General features: G+C 44.1%; 1 protein-coding gene across 4 annotated transcripts in view; it reads left to right on the forward strand.

Annotated features, from left to right (window-relative positions):
* The window catches only part of LOC128136228 (amyloid-beta A4 precursor protein-binding family A member 1-like), a 155,317-nt gene that overhangs the window by 80,052 nt on the left and 47,311 nt on the right, over positions 1 to 27,954 (forward strand). For 3 of the 4 annotated variants that reach the window (XM_052775457.1, XM_052775460.1, XM_052775458.1), the window contains exons 3-5: positions 12,922 to 13,020; positions 16,576 to 16,615; positions 20,329 to 20,474. In XM_052775457.1, the coding sequence (XP_052631417.1) occupies positions 12,922 to 13,020; positions 16,576 to 16,615; positions 20,329 to 20,474 (285 nt within the window). The remainder of the gene's footprint in view (positions 1 to 12,921; positions 13,021 to 16,575; positions 16,616 to 20,328; positions 20,475 to 27,954) is intronic. The other variant, XM_052775459.1, reaches the window with a different exon arrangement.

Consider the following 27,954-nt stretch of genomic DNA (forward strand, 5'->3'; position numbering starts at 1 on the left):
GACCTGGACCTGCTGGCTTGGCTTCCTGGTTTGGCCTTGGACCTGCCTCATCACTACGGACTTGCTGGGTGAAGACTGGACTGTGTCTGACCCCAACTACTGTCTCTGGCCCTAATCCTGACCCGGACTTACCGCTCCGCATTATGGCTCCTTGTTAGTGAGGTCACTCCTCCTGCTTGCCTTATTATTGTGCTCCACTCCTGGCTCACTTTTGATTGCAGAGCAGCCAGCCCTTGCTGCTCCCTGACAAAAATGAGTCAAAGGAGAATCAGGTGCCTCTTCCTTTTATATTGTCTGAATCCTGATGGCTTCCCATGAGGGAATATCCTCTTAGCTTGAAGTTTTCAAGTATAACCAATTCCTCAAGAGGAATTTATTTACTGAATGTGTGACAGAAGCTAACTGGAAATGTACTAGAGTTTCAACACTTTTTCCTCTAGTTTTTCATTGGATTAATTTTGTGCTCTTGACTTTAGGTTTGGTCAGGGTAAGAAGCAGTAGGTCTTTAGATCAAGAGCTACTGCTTACTTGTCTTGATAACTGCTAAAATTATTTCTTTGTCACAAATGCCTTTAAGAAGTAAAAAAAATATTGCTTAACTGTTCTAGAGGCACTTCAAATCTTCCATATGCTCTGTATTCTACTTCTTTAGCTGGTTTTGGCTGGGATAGAGTTAATTTTCTTCATAGTAGCTAGTATGGGGCTATGTTTTGGATTTGTGCTGAAAACAGGGTTGATAATGCCAAGATGTTTTTGTTACTGCTGAGCAGTGCTTACAGAGAGTCAAGGCCTTTTCTGCTTCTCACCCCACCCCACCAGCAAGTAGGCTGGGGGTGCACAAGAAGTTGGGAGGGGACACAGCTGGGACAGCTGACCCCAACTGACCAAAGGGATATTCCAGACCATATGACATCATGCTCAGCAATAAAAAGCTGGGGGAAGAAGAAGGAAGGGGGGACGTTCAGAGTTATGGCACCTGTCTTCCCAAGTAACCGTTACGCGCAATGAAGCCCTGCTTTCCTGGAAATGGCTGAACACCTGCCTGCCAATGGGAAGTAGTGAATGAATTCCTTATTTTGCTTTGCTTGCATGCACAGCTTTTGCTTTCCCTGTTAAACTGTCTTTATCTCAACCCATGAGTTTTCACACTTCTGCCTTTCTGATTCTCTTCCCCATCCCACTGTGAGGAAGGTGAGTGAGCGGCTGTGTGGTGCTTAGTTGCCGGCTGGGGTTAAACCATGACACTTTTAATGCTTTTTTTCTGCTTTGAAACAATCTGGAACAGCATTCTATAAGTTGCTGCACTCAGTTCAAGGAGCCTAATTGCGGATGATCTCTCTAATAAAGATTAAACACACCTGGTGTCGTGGTTTCAGCCCAGCCAGTAACAAAGGACCACGCAGCCGCTCGCTCACTCCTCCCGCCCCCCTCCGGTGGGATAGGGAGGGGACGGAGGAGAGAAAAGAAAAAAAAACCCGGAACCTCGAGGGTTGAGATAAGGGCAGTTTACTGGGACAACACACAAAAAACCCAGAAGTTACAACAACGGTACTAATGAAAGAATATACAAAAAAAAAAAAAGTGATGCACAGTGCAACTGCTCACCACCCGGAACCCGACGCTCTGCCACTTCCCCCACCGAAAGTCGAGAGAGCTCCCCCCAGCCCGCTCCCCATTTATATACCGAGCATGATGTCACATGGTATGGAATAGCTCCTTGGCTAGTTCAGGTCAGCTGCCCCGGCTATGCCCCCCCACCTCCCAGGTTCCTGTAAAAATTAACTCTATCCCAGCTGAACCCAGGACATTATCCACCCCTTATTCTATACCATCTACATCATGCCCAGATCTTACATTTTCCAATCAACCACTACCACTTTCCTTGTCTTATATATATATATGTATATGGACACCCCCCCACCCCCCCCCCAAATAGTATTCCCTTAGTCGATGGGCTATCCCTCCAATGTGTCCATCAGTTTTATTTAGTCCATGACTTTGGGGCTCCATCTGTTGTAACAGTCCTTCAGGATAAGAGAGATGGTGTGAGGTGTTAGGTTGTTGTATGCTGCCTCTGGAGCTTGTGGCTGGTACATTTGGTGCAACCCACGCCCTTGGCCTGCAGGTCGAAGATGTTGATCTTGAGGAAATTGCTGGGCGCCAGTTCAAGTTCTATCACTGTTGTACTTGGCTCAGTTTCAAAGTCCATCCTTCAGTCATTTGGGTAATTCTTACTGTAATACCCTTGATATGGCATATAGACACTATAGATACAATGACATACATTGGCAGGTTATTTGGCAGTTAAATATCATACAGCCTAATTCACTGGCTATTCTCTCCCAAAATCAAATCTCCCTGAGGTACACATCGAACTTCCCCATCCTTCTGCATCACCCACCAGGTGTACCCAGGTCCCTGAGCAAAAACAACCCCTTGGATGGGTTTGTCTCTGCTTGAGGGGGGACTAACCCAGACTGTCTTTCCTAACATACTCCTCATGCGCACTACAGGGACTTTATCCCCTTCTAGAGTATGTGGAAGTCTTGGTTGGGCGGGGCCAGCCCGATTGGCGGATCCTCTAGTATTACCTAACCAGGTGGCTTTTGTTAAATGTGTATCCCAATGTTTGAAAGTTCCACCCCCCATTGCTCTCAATGTAGTTTTCAGCAGTCCATTGTATCGTTCGATTTTTCCAGAGGCTGGTGCGTGATAAGGGATGTGATACACCCACTCAATGCCATGTTCTTTGGTCCAGGTGTCTATGAGGTTGTTTCGGAAGTGAGTCCCGTTGTCCGACTCGATTCTTTCTGGGGTGCCGTGTCACCATAAAACTTGCTCTTCAAGGCCCAGGATAGTGTTCTGGGCAGTGGCGTGGGACACAGGATATGTTTCCAGCCATCCAGTGGTTGCTTCCACCATTGTAAGCACATGGCACTTGCCTTGGCGGGTTCGTGGGAGTGTGATATAGTCAATCTGCCAGGCCTCCCACTGTTTATATTTCAGCCATCGCCCTCCATGCGACAGGGGTTTTAGCCGCTTGGCTTGCTTAATTGCAGCACATGTTTCACATTCATGGATAACCTGTGCGATAGTGTCCATGGTCAAGTCCACCCCTCGATCACGAGCCCATCTATATGTTGCATCTCTTCCCTGATGGCCCGAGGTATCATGGGCCCACTGAGACATAAATAGCTCACCCCTACGTTGCCAGTCCAAGTCCACCTGAGACACTTCAATCTTGGTGGCCTGATCTGCCTGCTGGTTGTTTTGATGTTCTTCAGTGGCCCGACTCTTGGGTACATGAGCATCTACGTGACGAACTTTTACCACTAGCTTCTCTATCCGAACAGCAATATCTTGCCACAGTGCGGCCGCCCAGATGGGTTTACCTCTGCGCTGCCAGTTGCTCTGCTTCCATTGCTGTAGCCACCCCCGTCGGGCATTTGCCACCATCCATGAGTCAGTATAGAGATAGAGCACTGGCCACTTCTCTCTTTCAGCAATGTCTAACGCTAGCTGGATGGCTTTCACCTCTGCAAACTGACTCGATTCACCTTCTCCTTCAGCAGTTTCTGCGACTAGTCGTGTAGGACTCCATTCAGCAGCCTTCCACCTCCGATGCTTTCCCACAATGCGACAGGACCCATCAGTGAACAGGGCATATTGCCTCTCATTTTCTGGCAGTTTATTATACAGCGGGGCCTCTTCAGCATGTGTCACCTCCTCCTCTGATGACATTCCAAAATCTTTGCCTTCTGGCCAGTCCATGATCACTTCCACAATTCCTGGGTGACTGGGGTTTCCTATGCGAGCCCGTTGTGTGATCAGTGCGGCCCACTTACTCCACGTGGCATCACTTGCGTGATGTGTAGAGGAGACCCTCCCTTTGAACATCCAGCCCAGCACTGGCAGTCGGGGTGCTAAGAGGAGCTGTGTTTCAGTACCAACCACTTCTGAGGCTGCTCGAACTCCTTCATATGCTGCCAATATCTTTTTCAGTTGGAGTATAGCGAGCCTCCGATCCTCTGTATCCCCGACTCCAAAACCCCAGGGGTCGGCCTCGGGTCTCCCCAGGTGCTTTCTGCCAGAGGCTCCAGGTAGGGCCATTCTCTCCAGCTGCAGTATAGAGCACATTTTTAACATCTTGTTCTGCCCAGACTGGCCCAAGAGCTACTGCATGAACAATCTCCCGCTTAATTTGTTCAAAGTCTTGTCGTTGCTCAGGCCCCCATTTAAAATCGTTCTTCTTCCGGGTCACTTGGTAGAGAGGACTTACAATTTGACTGTAATTTGGAATGTGCATTCTCCAAAAGCCCACAACACCTAAGAAAGCCTGTGTTTCCTTTTTATTAGTCGGTGGGGACATAGCTGCTATTTTGTTGATCACATCCATAGGGATCTGACGATGCCCGTCTTGCCATTTTACTCCTAAGAACTGGATCTCCTGTGCAGGTCCCTTGACCTTCCTTTCTTTTATGGCAAAACCAGCCTTCAAAAAGATTTGGATTATTTTCTTCCCTTTTTCAAAAACTTCTTCTGCCGTGTTGCCCCATACGATGATGTCATCAATGTATTGCAGGTGCTCTGGAGCTTCACCTTTTTCCAGTGCAGCCTGGATGAGTCCATGGCAAATAGTGGGGCTGTGTTTCCACCCCTGGGGCAGTCGATTCCAGGTGTACTGGACGCCCCTCCAAGTGAAAGCAAACCGTGGCCTGCACTCCGCTGCCAAAGGAATGGAGAAAAATGCATTAGCAATGTCAATTGTGGCATACCGCTTAGCTGCCTTTGATTCCAGTTCATATTGAAGCTCTAACATATCTGGCACAGCAGCGCTCAGCGGTGGCGTGACTTCATTCAGCCAACAATAATCTACTGTTAGTCTCCATTCCCCATTAGATTTCTGCACGGGCCATATGGGACTATTAAAGGGTGAGTGAGTCTTGCTGATCACTCCTTGGCTCTCCAATTGGCAAATCAGCTTATGGATGGGGATCAGGGAGTCTCGGTTGGTGCGATATTGCCGCCGGTGCACCGTCGTGGTAGCAATTGGCACCTGTTGTTCTTCAACCTTCAGCAACCCCACAACCGAAGGGTCTTGAGAGAGACCAGGCAGGGTAGACAGCTGTTCAATCTCCTCCGTCTCCAATGCAGCTATACCAAAGGCCCAACGGTACCCTTTTGGATCCTTGAAATACCCCCTCCTGAGATAGTCTATGCCAAGGATGCATGGGGCCTCTGGGCCAGTTGCAATGGGGTGTTTATGCCACTCATTCCCGGTTAGACTCATTTCAGCTTCCAATACGGTTAGCTCTTGGGATCCCCCCTGTCACACCAGAGATACAGATGGGTTCTGCCCCTTTATAACTTGATGCCATTAGGGTGCATTGTGCACCAGTGTCTACTAGAGCCTTATATTCCTGTGGGTCTGATGTGCCAGGCCATCGAATCCACACTGTCCAGTAGACTCGGTTGTCCCTTTCCTCCACATGGCTGGAGGCAGGGCCCCTCTAATCCTGGTTAGAATATCCGTTACTCACTTTTCGCACACGTGAATCAGAAGTCCCTTCAAGAGGATCAGAAATGGGATCAGCCCATCTACTGCGTCTGGGGGACTGCTCACGGGAAACTGGAGCAGCAGTTTTCCAAGAAGAATCCTCTTTTCTGGTTGCTTTTTCTCGCAACTCCCGTACCCGTGCGTCCAGGACTGAGGTAGGTTCTCCATCCCACTTCCTCATGTCCTCTCCATGGTCACGCAGGTAAAACCACAGGTTAGCCCGTCGTGTGTACTTTCTCTCTCCTCTCTCTTGGGCAGAGGAGTGCTTACTCCCAATAGCTGCGATGCGGGCCTGTACAGGTGGGCAGGAGGACATATCCACTTTGAATTGCTGGAACTCTCGGGACAATTCCTCTACAGCCGAGACACAGGCCCGTAGGGAGGAAGAGAGACTTCCTTCGTATTGCCGGAGTTGGACAGCCAATTCATCCACCGTTTGTCCATAGCCTTCTTTCCAGGACATTACTGCCAATGAGTTGCCATAGGTTGGTGGCGCACTTCGTAGAAACTTCCGCCACATGGGTTGTGTGCATTGGACTTCATCTGGATCTGTGGGTGACTGCGCATTTTCTGGATCATTATAAATCACCTCCAGCACGGCTAATTCCCTCAGGTACTGGATACCTCTCTCCATGGTGGTCCACTTGCCTTGGTGACATGTAACTTCATCCTTGAAGGGGTATCTTTCCTTTACACCTAACAGAAGTCGCCTCCAGAGGCTGAGGACTTGTGTTTTTCTCCCAATCGCCTTGTCGATGCCCCCTTCCCTAGACAGAGATCCCAACTGCTTGGCTTCCTTACCCTCTAATTCCACACTACTAGCCCCATTATCCCAGCATCGGAGCAGCCAGGTAACAATGTGCTCACCTGGGTGGCGGCTAAAATCTTTTCGCATGTCACGCAACTCACTCAGGAATAGAGATCGGGTAATTATTTCAGGTTCTGCCTCTTCCTCCTGTTCTCGCGATGACCCTGGTTCATCTTCATCTCTCACTAAGCGAACTGATTTCTTTGTGTGTTTCTTTTTCTGTACAGGGGCGACTGATACTGGCACAGGTTGGTTCTCTGGTTTAGCTGCAGTATCTGTCACCGGGGTTGGGGTAGCCACGCTGCCTGTTGCCGGGGTAGGGGTAGCCACGGTGCCTGTTGCCCTGTTTTCCATCTTTTCCCCCTTTTCCCCCTGAGGGTGCTGCCTAATATCAAGCAGTGTTTGGTAGATACTGGCCAGGGCCCAGCACAGTGCAGCGAGTTGTGCGTCTCTGGAATAGCCACAGCATTTTCCTTTCAAATATTCTACCACTTCATGAGGGTTCTGTACTTGTTCGGGAGTGAACTTCCAAGCCACTGGAGGTGAGAAGTTCTCTAGATACCTGCCCATATCCTCCCACATGCCGTGCCACCCATGAATATCCAGCTTTGGGGCAGATCTCTGGGTGGTACTCTTAAAGAGCCTTTTTGTAGCCCTAAACAAGACCTGAAACATATTCAGGAGGCATAGCACTAACAGCACACTGGCTTGCGCATCCCAAGGATATTCAAAATTCTCAAAAGCTGTTGTAATTAGTCGGAAGGAGAGAAGGGAGGCGAACGGGCGGGGGGAAGTATCCCCCCCTGACTTCCCCATGGATTGGGTGTAATTACCAATAAAATCCGATAGAAGGTGCCCGAAGTATGGAAATGATCCTTCCCTTCTCCAGGAGCAACAGTCCCAGCTCTCTCATCCCCTCCTTGCATGAAAGATGCTCCAATCCCTTAATAGACTTCATGGCCCTTTGCTTGACTGACTCCAGTATGTCTGTGTCTTTCTTGTACTGGTGAGTCCAGAACTGGATACAGGACTCCAGGTGTGGCCTCACCAGTGCTGAGTAGAGGGGAAGGATCACGTCCCTCAGTCTGCTGGTGACACTCTTCCTAATGCATCCTAGGATGCTGTTGGCTGCCTTTGCTGTGCAGGCACATTGCTGGCTCATGTTCAACTTGATGTCCATCAGGACCCCTCAGGTCTTTTTCTGCCAAGCTGCTTTCCAGCTGGGTGGCTCTCAGCATGTATTGGTGCCTGGGGTTGTTCCTTCCCAGGTGCAGGACTTGGCATTTCCCTTTGCTGAACTCTATGAGGTTCCTGTCAGCCCATTTCTCAGTTTGTCAAGGTCCCTCTGGATGGCAGCACAACCCTTTGGAGTATCAGCCACTTCTCCCAGTTTTGTATTATCTGTTTTTAAATATAGTATCAGTTCATTTTGCACAGCAGCAAGAGTAATGACATCGAGAAACTGACACTGCATGGAAAAGGCTATGCAGCTGCAGTTAGATTAGCTATTCTGTGCATAGAACTGGAGAAGTGCAGTTCATGCCCTCCTGAATAATGCATGATAGACCAGCATGGATTTTTTGGCACATACACATCAGAGAGAATGGCATACAGGGATTCCCTTTAGAAAAGGCTATGGTTCTCCTAGGTATATACTTCTCATCCCTCTGGGAGGGCAGGGGCCTATATCTTCAAAGTAGTCTCCTACGGAAGAATGATTGGCAAGAGCTATCTCCATATGGAAATTTTATGTTGTGAATGCTCTTAGCTGAGTATGGGAAGGAGGCATTTAAAGGTACAAATAGAAGATGTATGCAGTGCACAAATCATAGGTCTTGAGATATACTGCTGCAAAAAAATTGGTAAACAGCATCACTTCTAAACCGAGCAGATTTTAGTATTAGAAGACATTCTAACCAACTGGGTTGACCAGGATAGGTTTGATGCAACACAGTGCTATTGTCTTTCCTATTATGTGTTTTGTTATTAAATCCCATTGTAAAGGGCAGTGAAGGACTCTCAGGTGAAGTGGATCACATCATTACACTGAAACAATGCAATTAAGATGGAGAATTTTTGGATGTACTGGGCTAAAAGTGAAATGTAGGTAGGTCTTCAAGGAAGAGAAAAAAAAAGGTTGCAGTGCTTATTATTATTATTAAGATTCCTGGAAAAAAGCGCTTTATAAGTCAGTAGCAAAGCTCTCTATGGTAATAATAGAAAGACTGACATTCATTTATTGTTTGTATCTTGACAAAGTTTTAGTTAGGCTTCTAAAGCAGTTCTGTTAACTCTTAAAGAAGCTGTATTGGACATTTGCTTTTGACATTAGTTTATAGCGTTTTCAAGTAGCTGTGTAAATTGTCTGTCCTCCATGATTTATCAAATATTTCTTGCTATTGGTATAAAAGCTACTTATGGGCTGTAGTGTATGTTGTATATTGTACCTCTGTGCTTTCATTTTTCTGAGGAAGACAAACAGGCAATTATTCTTCAAAGACAAAACTTGGACATACAAGCATTTTTGGGAATAACTCTAATTGCATGTCTTGTAGCACACTGTAGATTGTATGATGCTTGGATTTGGGGCAGGGAGGGGGATTGGTCAGGCTGCAGTAGTTCTTTCAGAAACTTTTGTAGCAAACATGGAAAGACAGTTCCTAGAAGGCAGCTGTATGATCTTTCTGATAGGTCAATAAGAATAATATTCTGTAGACAAGACTAGCTTAGGATTTTTGTGATGCTACTGGAAAAACCATTAACATTTTAAACAGTGCTGAATTTCTATATGTCAGCAATTAGATTAGTTTATGTAAAAGTTTTATTATTATTTTGGCATATGAATATGAGAGCTTTCAGGCTTTCAGAGAATTCTTTGTGGATACATTTGGTGTTGAAGGATCGTATGCTTTATTTTTTTTGTCTTTGCTTACCGCTTAAAGCTCAGTCTTCCAATATCTATATATGATGTCATTGTTAGGTTGACAGCATTTCACACCTTTTATGTTTAACCATAATATAAACAGTATTATGTATCTAATGGGAATAGGAATGCGATGGGAATGCTTTCCCAAGGGAATAGGTGTATTGGGTTTGCATGGCAAGGTTTTGATAGCGGGGGGGCTACAGGGGTGGATTCTGTGAGAAGATGCCAGAAGCTTCCCCTATGTCCGACAGAGCCAATGCCAGCCAGCTCCAAGACAGACCTGCCACTGGCCAAGGCTGAGCCTATCAGCGATCGTGGTAGTGCCTCTGTGATACCATATTTAAGAAGGGGGAAAAAACCCCTGCACAATAGAAACTGCATCCGGAGAGAGGAGTGAGAACATGTAAAAGAAACAACTCTGCAGACACCAAAGTCAGTGAAGAAGGAGGGGAGGAGATGCTCCAGGCGCCAGAGCAGAGATTCCCCTGCAGCCTGTGGTGAAGACCATGGTGAGGCAGGCTGTCCCCCTGCAGCCCATGGAGGACCATGGCGGAGCAGATATCCACCTGCAGCCTGTGGAGGACCCCACGCTGGAGCAGATGGGTGCCCCCGAAGGAGGCTGTGACCCCATGGGAAGCCCGTCCTGGAGCAGGCTCCTAGCAGGACCTGTGGACTCATGGAGAGAGAGGAGCCCACGCTGTAGCAGGTTTTCTGGCAGGATTTCTGACCCTGCGGGGGACCCATGCTGGAAGAGTTTGTGAAGAACTGTAGCCCATGGGAATGACTCACGTTGGATAATTTCATGGAGAACTGTCTCCTGTGGGAGGGGCCCCATGCTGGAGCAGGGGAAGAGTGTAAGGAATCTTCCCCCTGAGGAGGAAGGAGCAGCAGAGACAACGTGTGGTGAGCTGACTGCAAGCCCCATTCCCGTCCCCCCTGTGCCGCTGGAGGAGAGAAGGTAGAGAAACTCGGGAGTGAAGTTGAGCCCAGGAAGAAGGGAGGGGTGGGGGGAAGGTGTTTTAAGATTTAATTTTTATTTTCTCATTATCCTACTCTGATTTGATTGGTAATAAATTAAATTAATTTTTCCCCAAGTCGAGTCTTTTTTGCCCATGATGGTAATTGGTGAATGATCTCTCCCTGTCCTTATCTTGACCCATGAGCCTTTTGTTATATTTTCTCTCCCCTGTCCAGCTGAGGAGGGGGAGTGATAGAACTGCTTTGGTGGGCACCTGGCATCTAGCCAGGGTCAACCCACCACAATAGGAAATGCTACTTGTGCAGTTGAGTCAGCACAAAACTGTAACATTTTATGTCACATGGTAAGTTAGGAAGTATATAACTCTCTCAAAGTCCTTGTGAGAGTGCCAGGGATCTTATGGGTGATAGATGATTCATCATTTTCATAGTGCAAGTATATTCCCATATTCTAGGTGCCATTTCACAAAATCACCTTTTCTATATGTCTTTTTTTGCCCCACAGTTGTGAAAGAAAAAAAAAAGCAGCAGCAAGGGCTACTGTTTACCTAGGATGCATCTGTATAAACAATTGCTTTCTAACTCTTTGGTAGTCTCTATTAGTTGAATGTGATTCTGGAATTTCTTTTTAGTAAACATACAAGATAGGCCTTTTCAAGAAATGAGGAAAAGGAGGGGTGTGTGGATTTTTTTGTTGTGTTTTTGTGAAGAAAAAGCAGCAGAAATAAGATTTCATAGCATAATATTTGATATAGTTCAAGATTTAAGATGGGGTGGGAATGCAGCCAAGAATTTGCTTCTGGGTTATTGCTGCTGCCATCTCAAAGCAGAAATATAGTCATATTACAGTGTTATAACACTAGCTGGCTTAGAGAAGGAATGTAATAATTGCTTATGAAGCTAGAAGAAGAGTATTTGACTGTTTTACTATTAGTGAAAAACTACTGATCTGGCAAAGCAAGGACCAAGATTACTATGTTGAAGGAGACTGTAGAATTTCAGGGATGCTGGGCAAAAAAACCCAAACAGTGTGCATAACTGAATACTAAAGCTTCCTCTGAGGGTTCACCTTGTGGCATCTGCACTGCCACATCTCCTAAAGATCTGGTTTTGACATACTTGCTGGGTCAAAGCTTTACACTCTTTTACATGCTGTATTTTTGTATCATACTTGCACTAAAGTACTTACTACTCTTGACTTTAGATACCTAGCTATAGCTCTTTAGTATTAGCAGCATTCCATAGGAGTCTCCTATTAGTATGATAGCATTTCTCATAGCAGCTTACCAAGGTATTTGCTGGGGGATCACATAGAGATAGAAAATTCATGATACAGGTTTTCTGTGCTGTTTGCTTTATTTTTCTAATATGACTTTTCCAAGTATATGATACCTGATGGAGGTTTTATAGTTAGAACAGAGAAGAACATTCTTTATGATAGTGAATGAGTGCAGGAAATAGTCTGAAAGATGGTTTCTCCATTAAGATTTAGTCAAAGTTTTGGTAGTGGGCGGGGGACTGCAGGGGTGGTCTCTGTGGGAAGAGGTATGGGGCTGCCCTGTGCTGGACACAGCTGGTTCCAGCCAGCTTGTTGATGGACCCACAGCAGGATGAAGCTGAGCCAGTCAGTGAAGTTGGTGGTGCCTCTGTGAAAACATTTAAGAAAGGACAAAAACACCAGATGATGAGCAGAGAAGTGAGGGGGAAAAAAAAGTGAAAAACAGTAGTATGAACAGCAAGGTCAGAGAAGAAGGAGAAGGAGGAGGTTCTCCAGGCTCCAGAGCAGATATTCCCCTGCAGCCTGTGGAAGAGATCACGCCGGAGCAGATATCCACACTGGGGTCTATGGAGGACCCCATGCCAGAGCAGGTAAATATTTCCTGAAGGAACTGAGGCCTGTGGAAAAACCATGCTGGAGCAGATTGTTCCTGACAGGATCTGCAGCTTGTGGAGAGGACCTATGCTGGAGCAGGGGAAAAGTGTAAGGAGGAAGGAGTGGGGGAGAGGAACTGTTATGGACTGACCTAAATCCCCTGTTCCCCATCCCCCCTGCATTGCTCTGGGTGTGGGGAAATAGAGGAGTCAGGAATGAAGGAGTGAAGTTGAGCCTGGGAAAAAGGGGTGGGGAGAAGGTGTTGTTTTAATTTGTCTTTGTTTCTCACCATCCAAATCTATTTTAATTGGCAATAAATTAAATTAATTTTCCTCAAGTCAAGTCTGTTTTGCCCGTGACAGTGATTGGTAAGTGATCTTGCTGTCTTTATCGCAACCCATGAGCTTTTCCATCTTCTCCCCCTGTTCTGTTGAGGAGGGGGAGTGAGAGAGCAGCTGGGTGGGTGTGTGGCAGCTGGCTGAGGTCAACCCACCACAGTTGTCCACCACTGAGGGAAGCTATTAATTTTTCAACATGTTTAATTTAATAGATTATTGACAATGAAAAAAGTTTTCTGTGATGATTTAGCTGTTTAGATAAGTCTCAACATCCCAATAGACTGTGGATGATCATTGCAATGAAAAGGAAGAGCTATAACACTTCAGAAAGCGTTTGTCGTGTTCTGGTGTTTTCCTCATTTCTTATTCCCACTGCCAAACCAGAGATATTTCTACATCGGTCACTCAAATTATGTAATTTTATTTTCTTACCATGTCTAGTCTCTATCTCCTGATTCTTCTTCACCCTGGGGTGCTGAACCAAGTAGGCAACATCATCAGGATGTCTGCAGTACAGCAGAGACCTCCACTAATAAAGAGGTAGTGCAATCTTTTTAAAAGCCACTGTCTTGTCTGTATTGCTTATGCCTTTCTATTTTCTTTACCTCTTTGTACATGTTTAATCTCCACTCTTGTACCAAAACAGTAACAAAAAGAAAAAACTGATTTGACATTTTTCCTTTGTGCTTGCCTCCCTGTCTGACTGAATGCATAACGTACTATATCTAAGACCATTTGTGAGGGCATTTCTTACTCCGTGTTTGGCCACAACAACACTTGTTTGACAGGCTAGAGGGTATTGATTTATTGAGGAACAGCTGCCAACGTCACCTCTGTATTCAAGGCAAGAGGAGCTAGCCCTCTTCCTTGTCTCTGCAGAATATCTTGCCATAAAGAAAATAACATTTCTCAGCCAGGTGAATAGGCCCTTCCAGTGTAGTAATTTAATGCTGCCTACTATTTTACTGATGGGCAAACTGACCCATAGGAACAAGTAAGTGATTTCTCAATAGCCCGCCAATGATTCACAGGCAGAACTGAAACTAGAATCTAGGAGTTCTGACTCTGGGCTCCTTGAAAGCAAGCTATACACTTCTTTTTTTTTTTTTCAAGGCCTGTACCTGGCAGGTTTCCACACTGCAGTAGTTCCACTGAGATGAGATGAGAAATGCTTCTCATCTCACTGAGATGAGATGAGAATTTTTTTTTTCAAACTTCAATGTTAGATTTGTTAACAGAGATCTGTAAGCAAGTAGACACGGTTGCTGATAGATAACTTGTGCATAGCTATCAGCTAACAGCATGATATCTTCTACAAATGGATAAACCAATCTACTGTAACCAGAAATATTGGTTGAAATTTAAACAAGACTTAGTCCATTCTTTTTTTTTTTCTTCTTCTTTATCATCTAGGAGGAAAAAAAGCTTGTACCCTGTGTATATATATTAATTTAAATCTATGCTTGCATTTAGAAGGGGATGGAAGCTTTCAGAAGACATGGGAATTTTGTCCTTAATTTATCCTGCACCAAAGCCTTCAACAGTATTGGATTGTGTCATTATGATTTCATCTACAATGTTCTTTAGCTTGCTAAAGCCTCTGGCTTTATTAAGTTTACAAATGTAGTTGCTTTATGACAATTCTAAAGGCTGACAGTTGTTAGATATCATTAATCTTACTCAAAGGAAAAAATAAACAAGATGCTACCCATTTTAGTTTTCAATATGTGATTACATACAGTGTTAAAAGTAATAAATTTCAGAGTAATTTCAGTCAGATGTGTTGTGGGGTGCTGGGGTTTTTTCCACACAAATAAGCAACACTGCATGGTTTAGAACCTCCCTTACAAAAATAATAATGACAAAGCCTCATCATTTTTGGGAAACACTTTTAGGTCTTAACAAAACCTTTATTTAAAATGTAAATTTTACAGTGTTCAGTTGATGGAAAAAAACAGTAATTCAACATTAATGACCTATTTTTTTATTACTCATGGATATATAATTAAAAATTTATTTCCCTTTTTCAATAATGTTATCTGATACCTTGTTATTGCTTTAGTTTTATCAGTGTTTCTTGACATGGATAATGAATGAAAAAAATTGTCTGTGTAGAGCCTTTCTAATAAAAACATTAATTTGATGTTAGTTTACACAGCTTTATCCTGAAATTAAGTTTTATTGGCTAGTCAGATTACTGAATATCTGTCAAACCTGTAATTATATACATAAAATTTGGTTAGGCCTTGAGTCTTTTAAAAAAATTATATGTATGCTTTGAAAAGGATACTTATGTGGATAAGCTGCCTCTGATTTTTTGGAAGTGTACAGTTGTTTTGTTCTCTAGGCCTGTCAGAATCCAGCTAATTGAATCTCTGCTAGCATCACAGTAGCAGCAATTGCATGCAATTATTGAAGTGGGGATAGGTGGTACAGTAAAAATAAAGTCATCACAACAAATTGAATAGCCAAAGAACAGCCAATCCTGATTTGAAAATAAATGCTTGTGTTCTCTCAGCACTTGATTTCCCTTAACCGTTTTGACAGCAGGCAGTCATTACTTAGTCACAAATTTCTCTCTGCTGTTATTGTCTCTGAGAAGAATCATAGAATCATTTAGGTTGGAAAAGACTTTTAAGATCATTGAGTCCAACCATAAACCTAACACTGCCAAATCCACCACAAGATCTTTCATGGTTTTGCTGGACAACTCAGCAACTCTCTTTCATGAGGAAAGGCCAAGTATTTTAAGGTTCTCTAGGCTCTGTTTTCTGTTTCATGCGCCTTTTGTTTTTCTGCCACCAATTATTTTACAGTGAGGACAGTGTAGTAGTATGAAAAATATTACTTATTTCCTCGCATCCTTGTAAAAATAAATGGAAAAGACTCACTGGATTAGTCATTTACCTGTCACGTAAGTGTGCACTTCCCAAGTGATTGATTTGTCACAAGCATACAGAACCTGTTAAACTGCCTATCATAAAGGAAAATGACTTGGTATATATGTGAATACGTAAATGCAACTGAACCTCTTCTGAGACACTGGACTTTATCCTGATCATACATGAATCTTGTTTTGATATATATATATAGGAGTTGCTCCAAATTTAATGCATTGTAGAATGAGGTTCAGGTTTGTCAACATCTTGTAATGCTTGGCTTATCCAAAACTTTTATTTCAAAAAGGTTTAATAGCAGCATATGCTTTAGTATACCTATTACCATGTTTTTTTATACAAAGTTGTCTTTAGTAAATTCTCCCATATCTATATATTGTTGAATATAACAAAATGGTGAGTCTTCCTGAAGTTATAATTTCTAGATGTTTATACTGTTACCACAGAGTCTTTCATAGAAAATTACAATTGGAAATGAGGCATTATTTTAATCTGTGTGTTTACAAATGTAGGATGGACATTTTGGGGTTTTTTCTATTAGTCCACCTTTCATGAAAGTGAGACTTTACTTGATTAAACAAACAAGGAATAAATGCCTTGCTTGCAGTTTTCATTGTCTAAATCACGCACGTTTATATGTGCTTTTGTGCTTATTACAGTATAAACATAATCAGTGTAGGACTGTTATTAAATGCATTTACTCCAGCAGATATAGGTGGCTACATAGCCTGTCAAGAACAATCCTAATAAGTAATTAAATTTGGTTCATAATTAACAGAGCAGGTCAATGCTTTTTGTCATGAATAATAATAGTATTGGTCCATTTTAAATATCTCCATATGTATTTATTTGGAAAATGTCTTTGAGAGATTATGTATTTTCCTATATTTCTGTTTGTTAAAGAGAGCACAGCACTAATTAGTAGTCAGGAAGCATGTTGCCAAACACCAAGAGCTAAATCAAAATAATGTAGTGTGTTGCCTGCTTGATGAACGTGTTAATAGAATATACCATATTTAGGGATAATAACCCTCTAATAATTGGTCAGACTTTTAATTTAAAAGAAAATATTTTCCTAATAAACTCTCACCATCTTTTGCTAATAACTATTACTGTGATTTCATTTTTATGGAGGAATTTTTAATGTGTATTTAAGCATACTTTGTTCTGTTTGAAATCCTATTTGTCTTGATTACAGTCCGGAAAAAGCTTGGCTTCTTTCCCAACATATGTTGAAGGTAAGATATATTTCATAACTTAATTTTTTTTCATCATATGAAGAACTCCAATGTTTTTAATGTATAGAACTTTATTTTTATGTGCAGAACATAAAACTTGCTAAGGTTGGATGAACTGATTTAGATTAAACTGTGTCCAACCTGGAACTTGAATTAAACCCTAGTAGGCTTTTTTGGAAGTTGAGTAAAATCTCTCTCTTATTTTGTAACATTTTATTGATGGCTCCTGCCACCTTTCTACTGGGTTGTTATCGATATCATTTAAATCACTGATTAAAAAAAAACACCGTGGAATTCATAATGTATGTGAATATGTGTGTAGAGAGTAATTTGTTGTCTGATAAGGAATAGAGGTTAGACAAAACAGTCAAAATCTCCACAAACCTGAGATTTAATTGGCAGGCAAGTAGGAGGAAACTTGCACTGATTTTCAGGTACTTATCCTCTGATTAAATAACCCTTATGCTTTATAGAATGGAAAAAAAAAAGCTGATGTCATTTAATTTGGAATGTCTTCGAATTCCTTGACTGCTTTACAGTGTACTGTCTTTAGACTGTAAATTTTAGCATTGGTTTAGTCTTTAAAAGTATATGTTGTATATTTTAGAACCTGTGACCGGATGAACTGGTGTAAATTACATAAGATTGCTTTGAAACTAGCTGAGGTTTGGAAATTCAAACCAATGAAGGATCTGTCTCTGGTAGACAGCCCTCTCTCTGTCATGGACCATCTTAAAGTGTGACCCTGCCCCCCAAGAAATAAAAAAAATCTCTTAGCATTCTCTGAGATATTGGTCCAGTGGGCAGTTGCTTAAAACATTGAACACACTATTTTTATGCAGGTAATTGATAGTCTGAGAAAAACTTTCACCTGCACTACACTTTTATTCAGCAGATAATTTCATACTCTAACATAATGTACAGAAGGGGACTTGTGAAGAACAATACTGTTGTTCTGCAAGTGTGTTCACATCTCATAAAAATAAAACATGTTCCTCTCTGCTTTTGAATATGCTTCCAGTCTTATCTGTACCTCTTTCACCCTATGTTTAAGATTTTGTATTTTGATCAAGAACTATGCTATAAAGGGTTTGGTAATGGAAGTAGTGATAAGGCCTTTATGCATAGTGTTACAAATATCGGCAATTAAAATACTGTATAGTTTCAGGGCTTGAGCAATAATATGCCAATATGTAGCACTTCTAGATGCTATGTGGTTGGTTGGAAGTGGTTGGTAAGATGCTGATGCTGTCAGGCCTGGAACAGGCACCAACATAGTGATATCAGGATGCTTACTCTATCCCATCTGGGTGTTCCCCTGATAGCCAGGGAAAGCACCCTAACCCCCCCAGTTGTCCTGATCATGGAATCAGGTTTGACATGTATCATATGGTCAGAACAACAAGTTTTGTTCATTGTCCAGATTTAGACTGCAGTGACTGATCAAGCACAGGGTTGCCCAATGGGGGGCCACAAACACCACAGGTCGCATGATTTACATACTTTATTATCCTTTTTCCCGCTGCTTGGCCGTCCTTTTTGTCATCCTTGTATCTCCCTTTCTAATATCCATGCCTAGACTTGGGGCCCCTCACCCACACCTTGAGTCTTTCCAGATGCAGGTCTCCTACTTGCCAGCTAGTCCAGCTTGATGTTTGCTAGCAAATTACACACTCACACACACAGAGTATTAAAATTCATTAAGGAAATATAAACACCCTGATTCCTCCAGTTGCTGGCACTTAGACCTTGCAGCGCTCACATAGGATAGAGGGTGAGAGCACACAGAAAAATGAATTAAGAAAAAGGATTTAATAAGAAGACAGGACAGACTGCAGTGATCAGGCACAAGGCTCAGTCAAACAAGTGTACTGACTAGCAGCCTGCTTACATGCGACCAGCCTCTTCTATCCCCTCTTTTCTTCATTTTCCCATGCTTGTACTTCCCCTCCCCATCTACCTTGATCCCCCCCATTCTCCACCCTGGTCTCCTCCCAAATAAACAACCCACCTCTACTTTTTCCCCACTGGTCCATTTTGCTACATCTGTACCCAAATTTGGTATTTCTGATACCAGTCTCTAGACACTCAGCCTTATATGCTACAGTTACCCAGGCACTGCTGGCCTTGCAAGATTCTACTCCCCCAAAGGCCCCCAATGCTCCCTGTCAGGTGTCTGTGAAGTCTCACGTAGCTCCCCCTTAACCACCAGTGCAATCCAGCCATCCCCCATGGCGCTGCCTTTAACTTTTGGCAGCTTCTCACTCTGTTACCTGTCACGGCCAGTAGTTTTCCACATCCTGTTCAATTAGCTGAACCTTGGGCCACAGCCTAATCAGTGGCCCAATCATTTGCCTGCAGCCCTAACAATATAAATTCCATTCCTTTGGGTTTCATTCTTGAAAGTGACTAGTGACCATAATTACTTTCATTTTTTTGGGGTGTCCATTTATGTAGTATCTGAACAGATTGAGCACACTTAAGGTACCTCAAAATCAGTAGTCATAAACTTTCATCTATAAAGAAGCCATAAATTGGGAAAGCTTCATGATAAAGTTTGTGTATTTACTCATATCTGTGTGTGTATTATGAGTGTGATTAAGATTTAGCTCTAGCTACTAATTTCTTTATTAACTTAATAATGACATATTCTTTTGGGGGCAAAGTTCTCAGTCCTTGTTAATGTCATCTTTGGTGAATTAGAAGAAAATTGGCATTTTTGTGTTATGTTCAACTTCAGGCTTTAGCACCTCTTAAATCTCAGGCTAATTCGAGTTGACTAAAAACTCTGTTCTAAAAGGATCAGGTTTTGTTCCTAGCAAAATAGAGAGCAAAACCAGTTTATACTTCTTGATAAAATATAGACAATTTTACCAATTCTCTCAAATTTGCTCAAATGATGATTATCTGTACATTTTCACTGGCCTTGAACATAGATATTTTTTTTCTTACTTGTAGCAAAACAAGAAGCTTCTTGCATAAACCTTCCTTTTTCTCAGATCATGAGAATTTTAACATATAGAGAAAAGCCCTGTCTTCTGCAGATATAATTCCCAAACACCTGAAAACCTGTATTTTATACATGTTTCTCTGTACTGACTTGTGAGGTGATTTTTACTTTAACTTTTAACTTTACACAGAAGCTGATGAGAGCTGAAGTCATTAAGTATCTTGCAGGACTAAGACGGTAGCTTTTTCCAAACACAAGAGCCCTTGTTCTGTATATTTACCATCAAAATCTTTTTGTTTAACACCTCCCCACCCCAACACAATACCCTTGTTGGGAACGAGTGTGATTTTGATAATATTGATCGCCTCTATTATGGGGGGGGGGGGGGTGTATCATAATTGTAAAGCACTCTTGAGGAGATTCCACTACCTGTTCCAAGTGCTGAGCGAACAATTTAAATATTCTTGTTTCTATGTAAGAACAAAACTAAAGAGGTTATTTTGCTCTAGAGTGAACCCTGCCTTATAGGAGAATGATCTATTGTGAGAAATTGAATTAGCAATTAGTTTCTGCTGGAGAGGTATTGAGAAGACATGCTCGGTGTTTTGTATGCCTTGATTAAAAGTACTGTTTGTCATGCCATCATGCTAAAGTGAAGTAGTTCAGAGGAGCATTTACAGCTCTTAGGTACAGGCTCAAGTAGTCAGAATATTATTTTTTTTTTACCATGGTTTAATGTGATTTTTCCCCCCTGTATTTGGAGTTCCTGGACCTTGTGATCCTGAAGACTTGATTGATGGAATAATTTTTGCTGCCAATTACCTCGGCTCCACTCAACTCCTTTCTGACAAAACTCCCTCCAAGAATGTGAGAATGATGCAGGCACAAGAGGCTGTCAGCAGAATCAAGGTGAGGGATGACTCTTGCTGTTTCTCAAGTCACTGTTTTAAAGCTGCAGATGTGAACTTCTTGTATACTTAAGTCTTCTCACATTGGGTTATCTGTGGTTTCAGAAACATTAAGTGACTAATCTTTCTTTTTGCGAGATAAACCACTTATTTAATGTTGCTTTTGGAACAAGGGTGAAAGGAAAAAAGTTCCAGATAATTCTAATTTGTACAGTACAACTTCTGCTCTGTTCTGTTAGCCAAAAATCTATAATTGTCAGGGCAGGCCCAAAATGAGAGACAAAGACATACGATTCAAAGACTCTAGGCAAGTAATAGTTCAAAGATGCTGACCTCTGCCTGCTAGCCAGTTTTATTAGCTCTTCTGATAACAAACCAAGGGCACATGTAGACATCATCTCCTTTGAACACCTACAAGCATAAACCTGACACCATCCCCACCCCCTCACCAAGGGTGTGCCCCCACACCCTCCAGTGGACCTGGCTTAGCAGGATAATGGATATGAAAAGCCTGAACCTTAGCTGGGGTATGCACCTCTGACACAGCTCCCAGGAATGGTCCTCTGGGCCATACCCTGCCCAATCAATCAAATACTGCAGGGTACCCCAGGATATCCTGAAATCCAAAATAGCCCAGATGTGATATTCTCTCTGGCCCTGGACTGTAATTGGAGGCGGAGGTCAAGGTTGCTGCTAGAAGGGATCTGGGTGAATGGGTTTTAAAATTTTGGACTCGATGATCTTGAAGGTCTTTTCCAACCGAAATGATTCTATGATTCTATAATAGGGAGATGTGAACAACAGGGTGAATCTTGAGAGCACGTGGAAGCTGCAGAAAAAACACGACTGGACTAACCTGGGTGCGATTTTATATAGGCCAAGATAACAGTAGTCTAAATTAGAAAAAAACCGCACCAAACGAACATGTTCACCAGATAACAGAACATAGTCCCCAACTGCAAAGTCTGGTGCTGGTCACCAACATCTATCTGCGTAGTCTTTGTAAGCAGCCTTTGCTTTTTCCAGCTGCGCTTGAAGAAGCAAACGTATATGCTACAACCGCTCAAGGGAAATGGCTCAAGGGAGTCATCAGGGGTGTAAAAGTCAGTTCTTCGCCAGCTGAAGAGGGAGACAAGGATGCTTACCATAGAATTGCCAAGGGAATTTATTCTCTTATTTTAGCTATGCACACAGGGGTGCCCCAGACTAATGCATGGAGGACCCTGATACAGAGGAAAGCAGGGTTTATATATGTTACAATACAGTTGTGTAGACCAATAAGTTACTATTGCCCGCATAATCAGCATGTAATTGTCCCATTGTTACGGAGGCTCACACAATCAAATTCAACAGGTGTTAAAAGTCAGATTTATTCTTCAGTAAAAAGTTAGTTAGAACTCTGGTAACATTTCTGAACCGCAGGATCAATGATGTAAGGGGAATGAGTACTACACAGCCGACTTAAGAATTCTTAAGATTTAAAAATGATGACTCAAAATGCGCATATCACTCACCTAAAAGATGAGGGCTCTCAACCTCGAGGAATTACCTCGGGCGGTGTCCCGACCTAAGGGGAGAGTCCCGAATGCAAACCCGCTGCTCCGAGGAGGACTGACTCAAAATGTCCTCCAGTGGGACCCCATTTATACCCTTGTCAAATCTGATCTGTGGTTATTTTAATCCCTATTGGCCAAAAGGTCACTTCAGTGTACCTGGTGCATCTCGACTGGCCAGTTCAAATTTCAACCTGCGGCCTCTAGGGTTTGGGTTTTTTTTTTCTTCTCCCTGCCTGGAGAAGTTTTGTTTCCTGTTGGGTGTGGGGGAGTGTACTGCCACACAATCCACCCCGTGACCATAGTCATGATTTGACTGGTTTCCTTGGAGTGGTGGTACAGTCACCTCTTGCCTCCAAATTTAAAAGGGAGCGCAGTCTGATGAATTTGATGCTCATTGTGGGCCATCATTCCATTCTGGTCTAGAATTAAAGTGGAATATCTGACACAGGAATATCCAGTGCATGAACAGGTCCTAAGGGAGTATACTTAATCGTTAGTACAGGCTTCACTACCACGTGTCTGATACAATTATTGCAATACAGATAACAATAATCATAACTACAAGCATTATTAAAGATTGGAGAAGGCTGGTCATCCACCCCATCAAAGAAAATCTGAATGTAACATAACCTTTCGCAGCCAGTTAGACCCTGGTGCAGAAGCAATTGCCTCTGAGTCTCACCACTTTCTTTTGTTGATTTGATCTTGAAGCTACATTGACGCATTTGGAGTGAACACAGCAGTTGTCCATTGACAGGTACAAAACTTCACATACACCCTTCTCTTTCATTAGCATCAAATCCAATACAGCCCGATTTTGGTAGTCATTTTACCAGTATGTTATAACCGATTGTTTGAGAGTCCCCAAATTGTTAGATGTAGCATTGGCTAAGGTTGATAGCTGTAAACTCAGTTCTAGAGTGCTCTGTTGGTTTTTTCTTGGGTATCATACATCGTCCCCCTATGGAATTTCAGGGCATGATGTAGTACCGTTCCAACTCCACCCTGTGATCTCATGGGCTAGTTGGAGGGTATAGTCGCATCTGGTGACCAACTACAAACAACATGAGTATAACCTCCTCCCCCATCCAATCTGAACCTCCAACTATAATTGTTACATTGCTCCCATGTGAGCTCAAGGGCTCACGATATATTGATGTCCATCATTTTTGCCACGACATTATCATCCAGATCTTCACCATCCACGCCTGCCACCATCAGCACTACTGGTAGAAGCACTGGAATGGCTCGTTCCTTCATGGTCCTGTAAAAAAGCTCAAACTAGGCCTTGGTCTTAAAACCGGGTCACAGGGTTAGAAGTCTAGGATTATCCACCGGGGACTGATGCGGTGAGTCTTTCCGCTCCCGTCTAAGGCTTCCCAGCCATACAGGCCTCTGGGTTTTGCTAAGGTCATAGGAACAATACCAATGGAGGGCAGTTTCACCATGACAGGTTGGCCCACATATGTCTCCAGTGGGAACTGGTGTCTCTGGTCGTCTGGTATAGAGTCCTTGCCCCTTAATGGTCCTGTAGGACCAAATGCTTGAATTTTTGGACTACCATAATTTCCCCATCGGTTATTAACAGTAAAAACTGCCTGTGGTAAACGTGTGTCCCAGTTATGGCGTGAGACATCAGCATGTTTTTTGATCAAGCCATTGGTTTGCTCAACTATACCATTAGCTTGGGGGTAATATGGGGTGTGAAACACCCATTTGATGCCTTCCCCTTGCGCCCAGTCTTGTACCACTGTGGCTGTGAAATTCGACCCATTATCACTTTGAATACATTCAGGAATAGGTAGAATACCAAACCATTCTCGCAAAGGCTGGACTGTCTGGTCTCCAGCAGCCGTGCCAACAGCCGTTGCCATAGACAATCCTGATACTACCTCCACTCCTACCAAAATATATTTCCTCCCATGGGATGGTTTCAGAGGACCAATGTAATCCACCTGCCACGTGCTCCAAAGAGCCTTGCCTTGTCTGATATGCTGGGCCGGAGCTTGGTTTGGGTGATTAGCCTTAAGCCTTATTTGGCATTGCGGGCAAGCTGTGAGAATTGCTTCACAGGTTTTCATAGACACTGGCCAACCCTGAGATAGGCATTCATAATAGAGACCTGCTTTCCCTGAGTGGCCTCGCTTCATATGCAACCATTCAGCTAGTCTATCCCAATCTTCCTTCTCACTGGTGACCATCCTGATTTGGGCCAGGTGGTCCACCTGTTGATTCCATTTCGCAGCTGGGGTTCTATGCCAAGCATGTCCCTTCACCCATCCCACCTGTAAAGGTCGGGATCTCCCTATTGCCAGGAGACGTTGCCAGTCCTCTGTCCTCCACACTTTCACACGACCTACTTCCCACTTACTAGATTCCCACTGACATATCCACTCTGTAGCGCCCTTAAAGGTTGCGTAAGAGTCAGTATAGATGATGGTAGCACCATTCTCTATGGCCAGTAATAAAGCCCGTAGTTCTCCTACTTGTGCACTACCTTCACCCTCTTCCTCGACTGTCTTCCCAGTACCAATTTCCAATGCCACTGCTTTATAGTGCCACTTTGATCTCACTCGATGGGCAGATGCATCAGTGAACCACACTCCCTGCACATCTGAGCCTGCCACAAATTCGGGTGCCTCCTCAATCAGAGAAGGTTTATAAGGTCGACCCAACAAGGTCGGATCGGGGTTCACAGGTTGCTGTAGTTTGAAAACCTTAGTCGGACCCTCCTTTAGTGGGAGCAATTGGCTTATCCCTTCTAGGTATGCATACCATTTCCTAACTGTGGCCTTTTGGGCTACTCCCTCGGGAGGAGGTGACCCACTGAGGATTGAATTTAAGAGAGGGAAAGGACCCTGTACTATAACATCCTGTGAGGTACGCAGCTTTTCAGCCTCCTTAACTGCTCTAGTGAGGGAAAGGACCCCCTTCTCCCAATCTGAATATCGTTGCTCAGTCTCTTTAAATGCAGTGGAAGAGAATAATAACGGTCTAGCTGGTCCCTGTGGCCCCTTTTGAAACACGCCACAGTATGAGGCATGTTCAGTGAATCCCCATTCCACCCTTAATGGATCTCGCTGGTGCAATGGGCCTAGTCTCTGATAAGCCTTAAGCTCATCCTTCAGAGTGTTAAGGGCTTCCGTATGTTGCAAAGTCCAATCCCATTTCCTATTCTTTCGGGGCAAGTCATAGAGAGGGTGGGCAATCACTGAAAACCCTGGTATATGTTTTCTCCAGTAGCCCAAAGTACCTAACAGCTGTTGTAACTCCGTTTTATTGCCTGGAGTCTGTCCCTTTTCAATAGCTGATAGAGTGTCGTCAGGTACCGCAACTGCTCCAGCTATCCACCATGCCCCCAGGAATTTGACTTCTTGTCCAGGACCTTGACATTTAGAAGATGGAACGTCTAGCCCATTCTTGACTGACAGATTCCAGATGGCCTCAGCCACTTGCCCTACCTGTTCCTTGTTATCCCCACCGACGAGGATATCATCTATATATTGATATATGTGAACGCCTGATGGTACTTCCACAGCATCAAGGAGCTTGGCTAAAGCATTGTGGGCAATAATGGGGGAGTGCTACTTCCACAGCATCAAGGAGCTTGGCTAAAGCATTGTGGGCAATAGTGGGGGAGTGCTTATATCCCTGGGGAAGTCGATTAAAAGTGCATTGTGTCCCTTCCCAAGTGAAGGCGAACTGGGGTTTGTCCTCTTCCCTTAGGGGAACCATAAAAAACATATCCTTGACATCTAAAGCAGCCATCCATGGGTGGGCCACAGCCTGTATTGCTGTTATTACTGAGGTAATACTTGGAACAGCAGCGGTTAATGGTGGGGTATTACCGTTCAATCTCCTGTAATCAATTCTTAGTTGCCACCTTCCATCTGATTTGCGGACTGGCCAAACAGAAGAATTATAAGGGGAATGTGTGCGACTTATGATCTCTCTTTTCTCCAGATCATTAATTACTTCCGAAATGCCCCATTTGGCCGCGGCTGGAAGTGGGTATTGAGGGACACAGGTTACTTTAGATTGCAGTAGTGCAGGAGCAACCTGCAATGTTCTCACATGAATAGCCTCTGCCTCCCTGCCTCCGAAGCTCCACACCCTGCCATTGGGTAGGTACCATTGTTTGCCCGCCAGCACATCAAATCCCAGTATATTTCCCTCATAGGGGCTTAAAGCCACCTCCACAGCTGTCATTCTTTTTTCCCCCGGTAGCCAAAGTTGGGTTCGAGCTATGGGGCATTTTTCTGTCGCCCCTGTTACTCCTATAATGTTTATAGCCTTTCTCGATGGTTTCATTCCCAGCTCACTAGCTTGTCGTTCGCTTAAAACACTAATTTGGGCTCCTGTATCGATTAAGAATTCTAAACTTATCCGTCTTGGACCCACAGGAATGCGTATATAAGGCTCTTTATCAGCAGACCATTGGCAGGTATTCACCATGCGGACTGGGCGGCCTGAACCCCAAACCGCAGCTCCTAGTTTATTAGCCCTTCCAGTTCCTCTCGCAGTGCCGCGAAAGGGTCCCGTTTCTCTTCCCGAGGGGGCGGGGTTGCCGGCGCTTCCCTTTGGTCTCTAGCTTTCCCCTCCAGCAATTCCACTCCCGGATGTCGTCAGTGGACTGCCCGTGCAGCACGGCTCGGGCTGCCCCCAGTGCCGGTGCCTTCCGCCAGAGAGCGTCCCTTCCGGGATCGTAGTTCCGACCCGACCGCCCGCGAGATCGAGACCGCTCGGGGCGGGGTTTACAACCGGCTGGGCGGACCTTCCTGCTGCCCTCCGTGCCACCGCTCGGCTCCGCCCATCCCATCTCGCGCCCGTGAACTACTATGCTGTGCTGTACTTCCGCCCAGGTCATCACGTGCGCGGGCGGCCTCTGGGGGTTCTGCTGATTGCGTTCAATGGCCCCCTGGATTCTTTCTCTGACGGACTGGACGTGTATCTTTAAAGCGTCCGGCAGACCTCTAATAAGGGGTCTGAGGTGGCGGAGATCCACCGGGGCAGTCATCGGTATCCCTTGCTGCCCTCTATCATACATGGCCTGAACACAGGCGGCTTTTTGCACTCCCTCCGTTAACTCCGACAGTCCCTTTACCCGGATAGTAATAGGTTCTCCTCTCTCCCTGGGGTCCACACCCCCAGCCCAGTAAGCTACTCGGGCCGTTATCGACTGATCACCCACCGGTCCGTCACTCAGGAACACTCCCGGTCCCCAGTAACCTCTCGCTTTGCCATCACTCAACAATATCCGATCTCCCCCATTAAAGAAACTCTCCACAAATGCTTCAGTTTTGGTTTCGCCCAGCTTGCACGAAAACTTAGCTTGTAACTCGCTGAGTTCGGGTCCCGACCAAGGGGTTGTGCGAATAGTGGTTCGGGGGCTCCCACCGTGTGGACCCGTGTGCCTTTCTGTTTTAATAAGGGGTCGCACGTCCCTTTCCTCCAATTCCTCTACCTCTTCAGAGCTGTTTTCATCAGAGTCTCCCCAGATGTCCCCATCCCAATCCTCAGGGTCCGTACCCATGATTAACTTTCGGATTTGGGTAATACTGGGGGGGGTTTTTTGCTTGTGCCAGCATAATTTCAATCTTTCGTTCCAATAGACGCGTCCGCTCCCTTGCCCATTCTATCTCTGGGGGGGAAGGGCTACAGCCGTGCTTCCATAATAATTCCTCTATTAACACCATCCTGCCGACTATGCCAATTTAAAATGTTACAGAGGCACGCACAATCAAATCCAACAGGTGTTAAAGCTCAGATTTATTCTTCAGTAAAAAGTTAGTTAGAACTCCAGTAACATTTGTAAACCACAGGCTCAATGATGTAAGGGGAATGAGTACTACACAGCCAACTTAAGAATTCTTAAGATTTAAAATGATGACGCAAAATGCGCATATCACTCACCTAAAAGATGAG

This window comes from Harpia harpyja, chromosome W (genome assembly GCF_026419915.1).
Source record: "Harpia harpyja isolate bHarHar1 chromosome W, bHarHar1 primary haplotype, whole genome shotgun sequence".
NCBI classification, from domain to species: Eukaryota; Metazoa; Chordata; class Aves; order Accipitriformes; family Accipitridae; genus Harpia; species Harpia harpyja.